We start from the raw sequence: 16887 nt of genomic DNA, 5'->3' as shown, positions 1-16887 counted from the left end.
ACCACACTGCTTCTTAGACCTCAGCCTGTGTGCTTGTGTTCTTGTTGTCTTAGAAGCAGAGTTCTGGAGGTGGTTCCATTTTCCCCAACCATGAGTCATGGGGCCCCTGTGACTCTACTTGATGGCACATGGCCCACCCTTCAGGGTATTAAAAGGATAACGTTTGTTCAGTTGGTCTAGTTGATTTTCTCTTTTGGAAATGACATGTTATTGGGCTAGCTACTTCAGTGAGAAACAAGGGTGAAATAAAAAGCGGTGGGATCTTTTGTGTAGCAGCTTAGAATAAAGGTGTGCAACTATTTTGTTTTAGGTTAAGCACATAAACTTTGAACTTGATCATCAAAGCATTTGTGAGGATTACTCCACTATAACTCTAAATTCCAGGAATTATTGTTGAACATAGGGCTCAGTTTTGAAGTAGGGAAATACTACTTTTTGGGTTAGATGAGTAGTTAAATGTGCTTTTTCCTTTTGATATATTTGTAAGATTTAGGTAGCATTGGCATGAAATATTTAAAAGCTTTCTATGTAATATTTGGTTTGTTCTTTAAAAACTTTGCAAATTTTTGTTTCCTTGAAGGCCTGTGAATTTTCATGTTCTTTGGATGACATGATCTAACATAGTATATCTCTGGCCAGTGCAATATGTTTGGTTTTATTTATGCATGAAGTTTGCTTGCCTTGTCCCCCCAACGCAGATTATACAGCAAATGAATAAAACATCTGCTGTCTCTACCTCATTCTGCTAAACGTCACATATATGTGTATGTACATGTGTCCATATATATAATTCTTCGGTCTATCATGACTTATGAATGACTTTCATCACTGTTTTTTTGAAAACATACTTTAAAAGTTACTTTTAAAGATAGGTATTTAAATGTTCTACCAAAACACTAATGTACTGTTGGTGGAGTTGTAAACTGATCCAACCATTCTGGAGAGCAATTTGGAACTATGCTGTTCATACACTTTGATCCACCAATACCACTGCTAGGTCTATATTTCAGTGACATTAAGAAAAAGGTAAAAGGACCTATTTGTCTAAAAATATTTCTAGCAGCTCCTTTTGTGGTGACTAAGAATTGGAAATTGAAGGGGGTATGCCCATCAACTGAGGAATGACTAAACAGGCTGTGGTATGTGATTGTGATGGAATATTATTGTGTTGTAAGAAATGACAAGCGGGATGATTTCAGAAAAATCTGGAAAGACTTGCATGAAGTGATGCAGAGTGGAGGGAGCAGAACCAGGAGAGCATGGTATGCAGTATCGGCAATATCATTTGATGAAGAATTGTGAATGACTTAGCTATTCTCAGCAATCCAGTGATCTAAGGCAATCCCAGAAGACTAAAGAGGACACAGACCCTCTGCCTCCAGAGAAAGAACTGATATGGTTGTTTCTGTATTTGTCTTTCCTCTTGAAGAAGACCATGGCCTCAGAATGGTGATGCCATGGCTTGCAAATGAATTGGATTGAAGTGAGGGAGGTCTGCTCAGTCACCAGCCTCACTTTCTCCTCCGAAGCCATGTGGGTCCAGTGGTAAGATCCAAGTCAGGATGACCGGTGCATTTGTTATTTTTCACTTTCTTTTATTTTTTTCTTTTATTCTAGTTGTCTTGTACAAAATGACTAACATGGAAATGTTTTACATAATTGCCTGTGTATATCTGATCGCTTACCATCTCATGGAGGTGGAGAGGGAAGGGAGGGAAGAAAGGATAGAATTTAGAACTCAAAACTTGAAATACAAATGTTTTTAAAAATTAGGGAGAAAAACCAAACCAAAGAATGTTCATACCCATACAATGAGGGGATCGTTGAAGAAAAATTGAGATCAGCTTTTCCCAAACTATTTTCCTCATTAGACTACATCCTCATAGTACAGTTGACTGAGAGATTTAGAGAATATAAGCTCATACTGTCAGTATTATTAGTCACCTAAAACGCATTTTCTTCATTAGAAGACCGAATAAAGTACTGCATTTTGGGTCAGAAAGACTCAAGTTCTAATTCTGTCTCAGCTATGTGTTCCTGAGCAAGTCACTTAACCTCTCTTAGCCTCAGTGTTCTCATCTGTAAAGTTGAGATAATATATATCACCTATTCCCAGAGGGTCGTGAGAAACAAATGAGATGATGTGTGAAGTGCTTCGCAAAACTTAGCGCTAGATAAATGCCAGCCACCACTGCCTGCTGCAGGTGGAAGGCCAAATTAGTAAGAATTAGGAATCCCTGATGGAATGTATTTGAATTGCAGTTAAAAATGATATAAAATATGGCTATTGGTTCCAGCCCATGCAGTGTGAGTTAGGAAAGGGTAATAATTATTAATATAAAGTACTGTATAATAATAAAGTTAAGAATGTCAACATCAAAATGCGGGATTGAAGTTTCTCCTTAAGGAATATGTTTCATAAATTCAACTAGTAAAAGTCCACCTCAGTAAGTTAAAACAATCTGAAACCTCCTTTTAGTCATTCACACTGATAGAATCAAGTGAATGCAGAATGCATTGTATTCAGATTATGACATATATTTTGACTGATAAAGTACCAATTGAGTGCATCAGTATGTATCTGTTGGATGAGCCCTGCAGATGGAAAGTGAGCTGGGCACAGATATAAGAGCAAGGAACTAGACTTTCAATTGCAATTGACCCCAAGGGCCATGGAAAGATAGAGAGTGTAAGAAGACTGAAACATATTGCCAACAAAGGAATTTCATGGGAAGGTAGTATAAAAGAATACATGAATATATCAGCAGAAAAGGACAATGGAATAACAGGTAGCATGTTACGCTGGCATCTGTAGAATTTTTTTTTAAGAGAAATGCTTCATAGAGAATTTGGGGTAAAAGTTTTAAAAATGGAAATATTTTTTTCTCCTGTCTTCTTGTATTCCCTTTCAGTAGCAGAAGCTAACTTGAGGCTTTGTTGCGAATGAGACTTGCTTATCAGTGAATTTTCTTGCATAAAGTTCTTAACATCTCAACATCTCCATAATACTTACCTATGGATGTCAGAAAAAATCATCACTGGGTGAACTTGGCTGGCATCTGGGAACTGGCTGACAAGCTATTACTAAATTTCATTGGACAAGAAACTTTGCGAGGGATTTAGCCGTTGTTGATGATTTCATTCATTATACTCTTAGTATGCCTGCAAAAGAGAAAAGCTGATTTTTTTGAAAAAACTACGATTAATTACTTTTGGCATATCCAGCCTATACCAAACAGACCCAGAGTGGAAGAGATCTTTGCCTTTTAGGAGATTTTATTCTGACCTGACTGTATACATGGATAACATGCAAACCTATATCCGCTACCTTATTTACCTTTCATCTTGCTAAGCATTATTTGTTATGTGTTTTCTATAAATTTATTTGTAATTTTTCAGACTTTTTGTAGGTAGTTGTTTTTTTTTAAGTTTAGAGAGCTGTTCAGCATTTATTAAGAGCCTTTTGCCAGACACTGTGCTAAGCACTGGGGATACAAAGAAAGGCAAAAAAGAGAATCCTGCCCTCACGGAGTTCATAGTCTAATGGAGCAGATGACATGGAAACAGTTATGTACAGACAAGATGTACAGGTGAATGGGAATTATGAAAGGGGATTGAGAAAGGCTTCCTAAGTGGAAGGTAGGATTTTAGTTAGGACTTAAAGGAAGCCACAAGGTGGAAAAGAGGGATAATTGAATCTATGGGAATCCATGGGATAGCATCCAAGTGAAATAGTACAGAGGGAGGGGAAATGAGAAAAAGGCCCAGGAAAGATCCCCATGGGATACTCGTGGTTAGAAAGTATCACCTGGATCCTGCAAAGGAGACTGGGAAGGAGTGGTCAGACAGGTGGCGGTTGAAGAGAAGGTTGTGTGAAATAAGCCGTTTGGGAGAAAGCATCAGGATGTAGGCTGAAGTAATAAGGGCAGGAGTTGGGGAGAGTGAAAGAGGAAAAGAATGGATATAATGCCTACTATGTGCCAGACGCTGGGCTAAGGGTTTTTGTTGTGGTTTTTACAAATATCTCATTTGATCCTGACAACAATTCCTGGCAAGTAAATGCTTTTATTATCCCCATTTTCAGCAGAAGAAACTGAGGCAAACAGGTTACATGACTTGGCCAGGGTCATAGAACTACTAAGTGATTGAGGCTTTATTTGAACTCGGGTCTTCCAGACGTCAGGCCCAACACTTCATCCTCTGTGCCGCCAGCTGCCGTTAGGGAGAGGAGGAAGACTGAGCCAGGCACTGAACTCATTTAGGGAAGGAGGAAAGGCATCATAGAGTAGACAACAACTTTTAGCATTCTGAACAGGTGGTACGTATGGATTGAGTGAAGCTCAGAGGAAGTGAGGTTACTGAGTGATGGAGGCAGAGGGAGGAATGTTCCTGCTCCCCCACCTGGACTGGTGAGTTGAGGAGAATGAAGGAGAGTACAGTCAGTGCTCCAGAGGATGACCCTGGAGGCCGTGGCATCAGATGACAGCCAGGGCTCAGAGTCAGAAGAGAAAAGGAACGGTGAAAGAAAGACTGAAGATGAAAGGAGTTGGCTACCCACGGAGGACATTTTCCACAGAGCATAGTGGGAAGAGTGGGTAGCTTTAGAGTGGAACATTGATAGGGCTAGGGAAGATGGGAAGGGATTGCATGAGTGACCATGGAGTGGGGAGATCGAGAATGGGGGTTGTTTAATCAGAGCGGGCGGTTCAGGATCACAGGTGTAGGGAGAATGAGAAGGTGGGAGCTTGATCGCAGGACGTGGAGTCTGCAAAGGACCTTCAGAAAGGAAAAGTGGATGTTTAGGAGGTAGAAGACTACACGTATACTTTGCTTTATTTAAGTTAACTCTTGAAAAATACAGATTTTTGTAAATGTATTATTTCACGTACGCAATGGAAGCTATTTTTTACATCAACGTATGGGTACTTTCCTTTTGTCAATGGAAGGATTCTTTTTCAAGGCAACAGATCATACATACCACCTTTCTCACAGTTTAGTCGTTCCTTATTTGTTTCTGTATTTATTTCCTTATTTATTTTTATCTGTGTGAAGTGAGGTACATGCATAGTAGGCCAATGTGACATTGGCGAGACTGAAACAAGACCAGAAGCAGGATTGTACCTATTTATGGAGCTTTTCACCACCTTTTTATCCTTTATTGTCCATGTGACCTGCTAACATTACTTCTCTTCCTAGGAGTAGAGCTTAATGATAATGTCACATTTGTGCCCCTTCCCCCACCATCGCCAAAAGATGAAACGGGATGGTCATTCTGTCCATCCATCTCATTGTGTGCCTTCATACGGAAGGACTTTGGCATTTTGACAAGCAAGCTGTTCTATTATGAAATAGGACAATAAGCCTTAGGCTACTCCCACACCAAGACTGTGGGAATCACTATGATTCATTTAAAACTCGTTAAAAGGTCAGTTCAAAAGGGTGAGCCTTGCTTTTCTCCCATATATTCAGATGTTCAGGCTCAGCCTGAGGTTTATTAGCCTTAGGAAGTCGGGCTCTTCAGTTGAGCCTCTTACTCAATGGGTAGCCAGTAAAACCAGAATCTTTGGGTGGTAGCCTCCAATGGTGAATGGGAACAGGAAAGGCAGGGTGCTGCCCTCTGATGTGCCAGAGAGCCAGTTGAGTCATTGATTATAGTAGATTGCATTACTTTCAAAAGATTTAGAAAAGTGCTTAGGGGGAACCTCACTTCATTGACTGGATTCATATTTGTAATGAAGAGTTTTAGCAGCCATTTCTACCAAATTATAGCTGTGAGATAGGTCACTGTCGTGGAATTCCAAAATGTCCTATCATCTTAACTTTGCATTTCTCCCTCTGCCCACCGTTGAGCTTGGCACATAGTCAGCACTTAATGTTAGTTACAATGAATTGCTTTTGCAGTGCCCATCTGGCAAATTTAATTTTGTCCAAAGAAATGTGATTTTTAACTCTTATTTTAAGTTTCCATGTTACATATGCAGATTATGACATCTCATTTAATTATTGTTAGGCATCTACCCCAGTTATATTCATCAGTATATATGATTCCCTTTTATCCATAATCTTGATAACTGCCCAGTGTATATATAGGTAGTATATACTTGTCATTCTCTCCACTCCTAAGAGTGTAGAAAACCAAACAAATGAATATCAGAGAATTTTTTTTATCTAGAGATTTCTTTCATATATTCTACACCAACATTATGTCAGAGTTAATGGAAAATTATAAGCATCTCTTGAGACATTTGTAGGATCATGACCTAAGTCATAGAATGTTAAAGCTGGACCTTAGAAATTATTTAGGTCAATTCCTTTATTTTAAAGAGGAAGAAACTGAAGTTAAGAGGGGAAAGAAATGACGCCTCCAACGTCATATAATATATTGGAAGAGATGTAAGAGGCCATCCAGTCCCACTCACACCACCCTTAATTATTGGTTATCCAGCCTTTGAAGACCATCCATTTCTTCTCCCAAGGCAGCCCATTCAACTATTGGCTCACCCTGATTGTTCATTTCTCTTTATAGTAAGCCTAAATGTACTTATCTCTGCATTTTCCACCTGTCGTGTCCTGTTTTGGCCTTGTCAGGCCAAGCTGGACAGGTCTGCTCTCTTCTCCATGAGATGACCCTTCAAGCACAGCCATAATGTCCTTCTTAAATCATCTCCTCTCCAACCTAAATGTATTAATTCTTTCAGCTTTTTTTTAATAACATGTTCATAGTCATGTGGCTCCTTAGTGACTATTCCCCCGTGGCTGCAATGTACTTTCTCATTACCTTTGACTCACAGAGTTTCTCTCTTTAAGCACTTTCGGTCTGCTGGAAACTATCTCTAAACCAACAAATGATACCTCACACTAAAATAAGCTCCAAAGGATACATGATTTAGACCCAAAGGGTGATAGCAGAAACAAATCAGAGGAGTGAGGAATAAATTGCCTTTCAGATCTACAGAGAGTGGAACATTTCATGGCCAAACAAGCTATAGAGAGGGTCACAGAAGATGGAACTGACTTTTTGGGTATAAAAAATGGTGACACTGGTGCCATTTTCTGCGTGAAACTTTTCCTATTTCCCACAAGTGCTAGGGCCTTCTCTCCTAAACTTCCCTGTATATATGTATATCTGTCCACTGACTAGGCTTAGAGTATGTGTTTTCGATGTCTGTGTTGTTTCCCCTATAAGACTGTAGACTTCTTGTGAGTAGGGATTGTTTTGTTCTTTGTGTTTGCACTCTCAGTGTCTAACATGGCCTCGTACATACATAGTTGGGACTTCAAAGTCCTTAATGGCTTGATTGAAACTCAGAACTAGAGCCTAAGTTTCTTCAGCCCCCTCTTGGTGCCTTTTAAGCCATCAAAAATAGATTATTTAAATTATTGTTTGAATCTCCTTCCTGCCACTTATTGCCTTCATGATCTTGGGGAAACGACTTAACCACTCAGGGTCTCTATTTCTTCCCTTTATATAAGATGAGAGGATTTGACTTTTATTGTTGTTCAGTCTTTTTCAGTCCTGGCTGACTCTTCACGACACTGTTTGGGGTTTCATTGGCAGAGATACTGGAGTGGTTTGCCATTTCCTTCTCTCGCTTATTTTACAGATGAGGAAACTGAGGCCAACAGGATTAAGTGACTTGCCCAGGGTCACACAGCTAGTACATATCCGAAGCTGGATTTGAACTCAGGTCTTCCTAACTTCAGGCCCAGAGCTTTACTGCACCATTTAGCTGAGGATTAGACTAGATGACCTCTAAGACCATGTCCATCTCTAAAACTGGGGTGCTATAATTCTTATCTAAATACATATGGTATCAAATTCTAATTCTGTGAAAGTTAGTGTTTAATATTTTTTGAGGCACTATGATAATAATAATAGCTAGCATTAATATAACTCTTTGAGATTTGCAAAGTACTTTACAAATCGTATCTCAATCCTCAGAACAACCCTGGGAGATGTGCACTATTATTATCCCCATTTTTCAGATAAGGAAACTGAGGCAGAAGGGGGTTAAATGAGTTGCCCAAGAACGCACAGCTAGTAAGTGTCTGAGGCTGGATTTGAACCAGGCTTTCCTGACACCAAGTCTCACACAATCTGCTGTACCACCCAGCTTACTCAGCTCTGTATGGTGCACATGTTTACTTGCATGGTAGCTTGCATAGCTTGGTTACTTTCAGTTCATTAAAATAATCAATCACTCAGGCAACTTCTGTTCTTTGACTGTATTTGGATAAATGGGAACTTCCTATGTTATACTGACCAGTCTTAAAGTTTCTAAAGAATCACTAAATCTAATTTGATTGTAGCTCCTTTAAATAATAGTAAGGACTAGATGTCTTTTTTTTTCTTCCTTGGGGGTGGGGGGCCAGAGGGAGACACGCTATTCCCACTGGACCTTGGGTAGTGTCCCATATGCGGCCTTCCCTAACTATTCAGACATGTATATCCACCATTCCCATATATTACCACTGCCAAGTAATGGAGTACGGCTTTTCTCGTCTTGTTGCTCTAAGGGTATGAGTAACATTCTCTAATATTCTGTTGGTATTATTCGCTGTGAATTTTAAATCAGGATACATTGTACAGATTGAAAATAAATGTGAGTTTTTGTGGATAGATATCTGATGGGAATGGGTAATAATGGTAATCTGTGATGTTCAGGTAGCAAAATTCATAGTTGTGATGAGGGAGAGAGACAGAGAGAGAGAGAGAGAGAGAGAGAGAAATGCTTATAGAAAAATATTGAGCCAGTTACTTACTTAAGGAAAATAGTTACTACCATCGTGACATAATATTGGCTGATTGAAAAATCTACACAGCAGGAACTCTTCAATGAGAATTGAATTTCTTTGTAGTATATTGTATGTTTTAACAGATGTTTTCCTTTCAAGATATTGAAAAACATAAGGAATGACTGTTACAGTGTAGCCAAGGGTTCTTTTATGGGGTAAAAAAAAGGTTTACTATTCTTTCTCTCTGCATGGCCCCCCCCCAACACAATACACACACACAGACACACACAGACACACACAGACACACACAGACACACAGACACAGACACACAGAGACACACACAGAGACACACACAGACACACACAGACACAGACACAGAGACACACACACACACACACACACACAGACACACACACACACACCCCCTGTATTTTGTCCTAATGAAAGTTACAGCTTTACAACCCAAACACAGACCACTGGAAATGTGGTGTAATGGAAGGAACACAGAATTTGAACTCAGAACATCTTGTTCCAAACTTAGTTATACCTCTTCCTTGGTGTGTAGCTTCGTAGAAACACATTCTCTTTCCCAACCCCTATGGTTTTCTCACAAGTTAAAAACAATGGTGTTGGATTAGATATTTGCTGTACCCCTTCTGGTACTCATATTTTGTGATACTGGTCTATTTACATATATATGTGTGTATATGTATTTGAATACAAACACACACATCCCCATATATGTGTGTGTGTGTAAAATCTGGCATAAAAAGGTTAATTATTAAGGACTAGGCAGGAGAAGCTTTTAAAAGCTAATAGTCTATGAAAATACTTTCTAACCTATGTTGTGACCTGAAAGAAAAGACAATTAGATAGTGCTGATTATAGCACAGAGTATGCGTGACTATTTCTACAGTAGTGAATGCTGAATGGTTGGTTGGGTGCCTTGAAATGAACTGCCTATCCTTTTGGGAAACTGGCTAATCACAAGTGGCCATCAATTATATTCTTTTCCTCTTTAAAAATACACGTTTCTCCAGTCTTTGTCTCATGAATTTTTTTCTCATAGTGGAGATTTTGTTGTGTTTTTCTGGAACGTCATGTCCGTTAACAGCTGATTATCATCTTACCTCTGGGGATTGTTCTGGCTAGCTTTTCTGAAAACATAACTCTAAGCTTCTGTAGCTTTAATTTTACTCAGAGATGCTGCCTGACACTCTTTGCCAAGTAATTGCTTTTTTTAAAAATTCTTTTCATTTCAGCTGAGCTTTCAACACAAGATTGGTATCCTTTATTGCAAAGCAGGCCAGGGCACCGAGGAAGAGATGTATAACAATGAGACAGCAGGACCTGCTTTTGAAGAATTCCTGGATCTTCTGGGCCAAAGAGTACGGCTGAAAGGTTTTAGCAAATACCGAGCTCAGCTAGATACTAAAAGTAAGTTGTTTTGAATGTGTGAAAGTTTAAGTCTCCAGGACTAGGCGCATTTATAAATCATCACTTGGAAGCACATGGGCCCGTGTTCTTGACCCCAGAAGCACACAAGGAGGCTTAAGATTGTAGATTTCTTTAGATGAGAAAAAAAAAAAAATCCGTTCCTCAGAGAATTTGGCTGCATCTCATCATCACAAACAACCAAATCTCTATGTTGGGTGGAAACTGGTTTAATATTCTCTTTCTTTGTTCTTCTCTTTCTCTTAAACCTTTTCTCTCTTATATACTTCCATTAAGTATATAACAAGGAAAAGGAGGATATTAACTTCTTGGTTGTAAAATGTTTAACATGCATAACTATGTAAATTTTTTCTTCATGGAATTAAACTTGCATTGGGCAGTTGGATCGTGCTTTACTGTGAACTTTAACAGATTTTTTTTGTTGTTACTGTTCAGATCAAGCATTGTTGAGGAGGTAGCCTATTTAAAACAAAGGAATTGTTGCTTATTTTGGATTGGCTCTTCTAATGTTTTCATTAGGACAAAATTATTTGCCATGGTCACCCTACCATGTTTTTCCTTTGCGTGTTTTTACAGGAATTATTTCACTTAAAATAATCAGATTAAAACACAATGCAGGCGCTCGTTATGGACAGGTAGGTTGACCTCTCAACTTGGAATCAGGATGACTCCTCTTCCTGAGTTCAAATCTGGCCTCAGACACTTACTAGCTGTGTGACTGTGAGCAAGTCCCTATTCTGTAAGATCTCATCATCTAATGAGAGAGATGACATGAAAACAGCTATGCATACAAATAAACCATAGCTTTTTTAGAGCTAGAGGTTACCTTGGACACTACATAGTCCAATTTATTTATAGCGGAGATGTCAAACATACATTGGCTAGGACACTCCTGAGCTGGGCCACAACCAGATTAAAATGTAATTGGGAAATATTTAACAAAACAAATAAAAATATAATAGAACATAGATAATGTTGTTATATGATCTTCTAGGTCAATATGCTGTGTTACCTGCTAGAATCCCTCCATGTGGGTTAGTGGCCCCATTTCTAGTAGAGTTTGGACACCATTGCTTTACAGAGTAGGAAATGGACACCCGGAGACGTAAAATGACTTCTTCCCAATGCCACGCTGCTAAAGAAGCCCTAGGAGCTGGGTCTCCCGATTCCTGGTCGTCTGGTTTTTTGAGAGGCAGCATGGCGTAGTGTGGACAGAGTACTGAATCTGGCACAGGGAGGACCTAGGGTCAAATCTCACATTAGATACTTTCTACCTTTTTGACCCTGGGCAAGTCACTTAGCCTCTTTCATCCTTGCTTTCCTCATTTGTAAAATAGGGATAGTGCTCTCACCTGCCTCTTAGGGTTTATGTGAGGCTCAAATGAGATGATTATACATGTAAAGCCACCTTGCAGATCTCCAAGCTTGATGGAAATATTAACTATTATGATTTTTTCCTCTGCCCCATTTTTCCTATCTAAATGCTGTTTATTCTAGAGGTTCAGCTAACGATGGTTAGTTATTTCTGTTCTCTCGCCAGATTAAGCAGCAAATGTACTTCTCTGTATTGCTGAATGTAACAAGATATGTGGCTAACATTAGAGTTCTACTTTTAATCAGTTTAGGCGTTAAAATTTTTTTCAGACAGTTTTGGTATCTTTCCACACTACTCTACATCTCTACCCAATAGAGTGGGCATTGCAATACTTTTAATTAATATTAAGATACTACTAAAATGGTTAAAATACCATTTGAACACCCTGACCTGTGAGGTTAATTTAGCGTATTGCCCAAATGCACTTACCCTAGAGGTCCAAGAAATCTCCAGAGAGCTACAGATGTACCTGAAATCCTAACCTATTTTCATAATGCTATTAAATTAGCTAATCCAGAAACATTTTTGAGCTCCCACTAAGTATTACATGTGTCACACTAGGCATTATCAGTGATGCAGAAAATTATGAGCTGTAATCCTTCCTTCAAGAAACTATGTATTGCAGAAAAATTGTGACAGTATAATTCCTGGAATAATCACTGCTAATATGTGTCCAAAAAATAACAGAAACCTGACTCCTGACAGTAAATAGACCTGGATTCTAGTCCTTGCTTAAAATAAGCGTTTAACTTGTCTGAGTCTTGGTTTACTCTGTAAAATGAGAACAGACTTGACGAAGCTGAAAGTAACTTAAAAGTCTTAAATTTCTGTCTTTCTCTAATAAGATTCAATATAAGGGAATTGGAATGTGTGACGGGTATTGTGCAAAATATCTGATGTGGGATTCCAAGACAATTCATCCTCATTCCCAGTCTAGCACTCTAGCCACAATGCCAGATACACATGTGCTTTGCCTAGCTAAGGAAGAGTCTGAACTAGGTAGACCATTAGGGAGGTTATCTAGCTTCTAAAAACAGCAAAGAGAGCAAGCTGTCAAACTTGAATCACAGTATGTTACGTGTCTGTGTAGAAATTTTAGGCAATAGGGTTTACAGAGTAGGTCGTTTTTTTCTCCTCTAGAAACTTCATGACTATTTAGCTTTGAGAAATTCTTTTGCAATGATGCTTTGGGTAGACCAGTTGGAACCACATTATAAAGTTGGGTTTTTCTAAAAATGGATATTTCTCCATCCTTTGCCATTTTTTGTGCCTAAGACTTTTACCATGAACTATTAAATCATCATCAGTAATGCTCCTACTAAATTTTAGCCTTTGTAATAAGAGGCTGTGGTGTAATTGAATATACCTGGGCCATTCTGGTCAGTGACCTTCAGCACATTTATGAGTGAGCCAAATAATTCAATTCCTCATTGAAGGGGCTTTTATCTTTACTGTATGAATGTGCTTGCTCACTTCCAAACCAATGTTCAATTTCAAAGCTCTTAGCCAAGGGAATCCAAATGGAATATTACTTCCTAAGAACTTCAGTGAAAGGTAAGAAATATACTGTTCCAATTTAATGAGTAGTTAAGGATGGAAATACCTTTTGGTTTTAAAAATTAAACAGTAGCACAGATGATTAGATTAATAGCATGTATGTCAATCTGCAAGCTGATTTATCAATATCTCTCTGTTTTGAGCCCTAACCTTTAGCCAGTGAATCATCTCATTTGAATAATTTTCATAGTCTCTAAAGGTTATACAAGATATATTTTCTATACAAATTTTAAAAGTGAACACAGAAATGGCTGTTTTTCAATGGAATAATAGCAAATACAATAGAAAAATTGTTAAGGTTACATGAGTGTTTAAGTAATTTGTATCTATGATGATTGGTATCTTGAGTGCCTATACAAAGAATGCCTTTGTTTCAGGTGGTGCTGAATAACAATTGTTAAAGCAGCTTCTTTCTTGTTGTCAAAAAAAAAGAGAGAGAGAGAAACTAGGAGGTTGTGGGTAAGATAGGAATGAGAGGGAGATTTCTTAGATTCAGTTTCTGTCTTCTCCCCAACGTGGTCTTGGGCAAAATGGCTATGCTATTTACCTATCTCAAAAATGGCCCTAGTGGGTCATAGATTACCTTGTATTTTCAGTTTTCATCCAGTCCTAGAATTAAGCCACTTGAGAAGGAAATACCAAACCACTCTAATATCTTTACAAGGAGACTCCATGGGCAGTGTGGTCCATGGGTCATGAAGAATTGGACACAATTGAGTGACTGAACAGCAATAGAACTAATTATATGAGATGAATTAAATGTTCATGATTAATCCAGAAGCCACAGTTTGTTGCATACATAGATATACATATATATATTTGTGTGTATATGTGTATACACACACACACACACACATATATACACACGTACAAGTTTCTTGCACAAAATGTTGAATTCATTTTCCACGTCTTGATTCATTGATTTATTACTAGTTATAACTGTCTTACTCATTTGGAGGCTAGGGTAAAACAGAATTCAGAGGAAAAAGATTTACTGCTCAATGAAATAATTTAGGATAACTTGGAGTCCTCATTCATTGTCTTGAGCTTCAGATAAGCCACCCTTCAGGCAGGAACTCATCACAAATAGAGTTACACAGCAAAGGCCAGTCTTCATAGGTATTGAGTGGATGAAGGAACTCTTGGCCATTACTGGTCCCTAACCCTTTTGCATATATGAAGAACAGTGCCCATAGTGCCACACTTACCCAAGCACTCTACTGTCCCACTATATTCTGTCTATGTCCCAATCATAAGTTTAAGAAAAATACAAGGCAGAGAAGTAGAGATTGAATGAGAAAAAGGCAGAGCCTGCAGGCAGGGTAGACAGAGAGACTGAGTCTGTTGATAGGTGGTCAGCAGTTCAATGGTGTTATATTGTTTGCTGAGTTTCAAAACTGAAGACTTCCAGCCAAGGGTGACCTTCAGCATTTGGGTAATGTATGATGCAGATTTTTTTATTCTCCTAACTTTGTTTTGTGATTGAATTTTGTTTTCAGCGGATTCCACAGGAACCCATTCCCTCTATACCACCTATAAAGATTATGAAGTAATGTTTCATGTATCTACCATGCTACCCTATATGCCCAATAATAGGCAACAGGTATGTTTTCTTTTTCTGATGCTCTCCTTTTGTTTTTAATTAACTAGGAATGGTGATATGGTAGCCAACTTAGACTGTATAAATATTTAGATTAGTAGTTGTGTGTTTGTTATGTAAGTAGCATGTGCATTGTTTTTGAGAGTGTTTTGTTTAGAGTCACCTTATCCGGGGACCACATTTGGTCTTCAGACCTTCATTTGCCCACCCCTGGTCTAAGGGTGGTAAGTGGCCCATATCACGCCTCTCTGATGTAACTTTCTCTTGTTGTGGATCTGTGATTCATCACAGTGCTATTCTTGACATGTTTTTTCAGAAATCCTCTAAAAAGGATCTACTTAATAGACAGGATGGAAGAAAGCATCTTCCTTTGGTTTTTGTTTTTTTTTTTTTTAATTTCCCAGCAAGATCAGATATGAGCAATGCTTTGTAAACAATGAATGCTGTAGAAAAGTCAGCTGTCATTATTATTAGGATGGTCCATCCCTCTTCCCACATTACCAGCCTTCCTCTTTGTCCCGTCATGCATATATTCAGTAATTGATCTTCCACTACATCTTGGGTGCAGGTTACTGTCACTGTTAATAACATGATTTATCTGCCTGATGGTCACGATAGAATTTCTGTTACCATTCAAGTGATTCACATTTCTGATTTTTCTAAGATATTAGAGACAATTCGAGAGAGGCTTTCATGACAACAAGCAGTTTGGAATCATGAAAAGCTCTGTCCAGTTCCCCTGATGCAATCCAGTGCCACCTTCTTCTGCCTACTGTTTGGCCCAGTTCATCATCCATCTGAAATATGATTTCACTATGCTTTGAATGGTTACATGTTGCATATCTAGGCAATATGCTATTTTTATCTGCTTCATTTTTCTTACATGAATGGTTAGTTTTATCTTCCTCTCATTGCTATAGACCTAATTCTGGAGGCTATGTATTATTTTAGGGTTCAGTTCACTTAATGCAGTGCCTTCTGTGAACAGCATTTGGAAGAGCCATAACTTTTCTGGAATGTAGACCTAATCAGAAAGGGAACAAGAGACAATCAAATAAACCATGTTCTTGACTAATAATGGTTCCAGTGGAGAACCCTACAGGAGTAATGCTGTGTGTTAGCAAGGCAGTAACAGTAACTAGTGTTCATTCACATGAAAAACATATACATATATATGTATATGTACACATACATATATATACAAACATATATAATTTGTAAAATATATAAATACATATATATGTGTATGTATTTATAAGAACTCTGCTTTGGGATTAATCCAAAAATTAATCCAAAAATAGAGAGGGTAAGGGTAGAGTCATTAAGTGACTTTGTGAGGACAGCAGTATTTGAGTTCACTTTTACATAGCCCTTAGGTTTATATGGTATCATATAATGGTACATAATATTTTGGACAAGTAAAATGTGTGTCCTATATAATATGACTGATCTCCTTCTGAGGCCCTGTCTAGAAAGGGAGATGTATCTGAATTAGCTATAATATAATAGAAGAGTGTTATTTATAGCAGGGTTTGATAATTGTCCTGGTACTCAAGACAGCCAAGTGTTCCCAACTCTGCTCCTGTCTTGACTCTCCCATTAACTCATTGATATTGCTTAAGTAAATCATATGTTCAAGTCACAGCTTTTCAGCTCAATTTCTAGATAGGTCAAATGGTAAAAAATAACATTTCACTTACTTACCTCACAGGAACAAACGAGGTAATGTATATCAAGTGCATTGAATATAAACCTTAAGTAAACTTGTCCCTAACCCTTCCACATGCCTAGAATTTTCTCCTTCTTTAACTCTACTTATGAGTTTCTCTGACTTTCTTTAAGTCCCAACTGAACACCCATCTTCCACAGGAAGCCTTTCCCAGCCTCTTTTACTTCTAGTGTCTTACCTCTGTTGATTATGTCCCATTTTTCTTGCATATAGCTTGTTTATACATATGCATTTGCTTGTTGTCTTCCCCCATTAGATTGGGAGCTCTTGGAGGGCAAGGATAGTCTTTTGCCTCTTGTATCCCCAACACTTAGCCCAGTGCCTGGCACTTAGTAGGTGTTTAATAAATGTTGACTGTCATGCTCATCATACCAGTTCCTGGATTTCATCAGGGGCAGCATGGTGCTCCTTTTCTATGGCCTTACTTACCTTGG

General features: G+C 38.4%; 1 protein-coding gene across 3 annotated transcripts in view; it reads left to right on the top strand.

Annotated features, from left to right (window-relative positions):
- SIPA1L2 (signal induced proliferation associated 1 like 2) overlaps positions 1–16887 on the top strand; it is a 249998-nt gene that overhangs the window by 159355 nt on the left and 73756 nt on the right. For all 3 annotated transcript variants that reach the window (XM_072647498.1, XM_072647496.1, XM_072647497.1), the window contains 2 exons: positions 10000–10174; positions 14624–14727. In XM_072647498.1, coding sequence (XP_072503599.1) covers positions 10000–10174; positions 14624–14727 — 279 coding nt within the window. The remainder of the gene's footprint in view (positions 1–9999; positions 10175–14623; positions 14728–16887) is intronic.

The sequence above is a fragment of the Notamacropus eugenii genome, chromosome 2 (assembly GCF_028372415.1).
Source record: "Notamacropus eugenii isolate mMacEug1 chromosome 2, mMacEug1.pri_v2, whole genome shotgun sequence".
Lineage (NCBI taxonomy): Eukaryota > Metazoa > Chordata > Mammalia > Diprotodontia > Macropodidae > Notamacropus > Notamacropus eugenii.
Note: the sequence above shows the minus strand (reverse complement) of the source record. Positions and strands in the feature narration are given on the sequence as shown.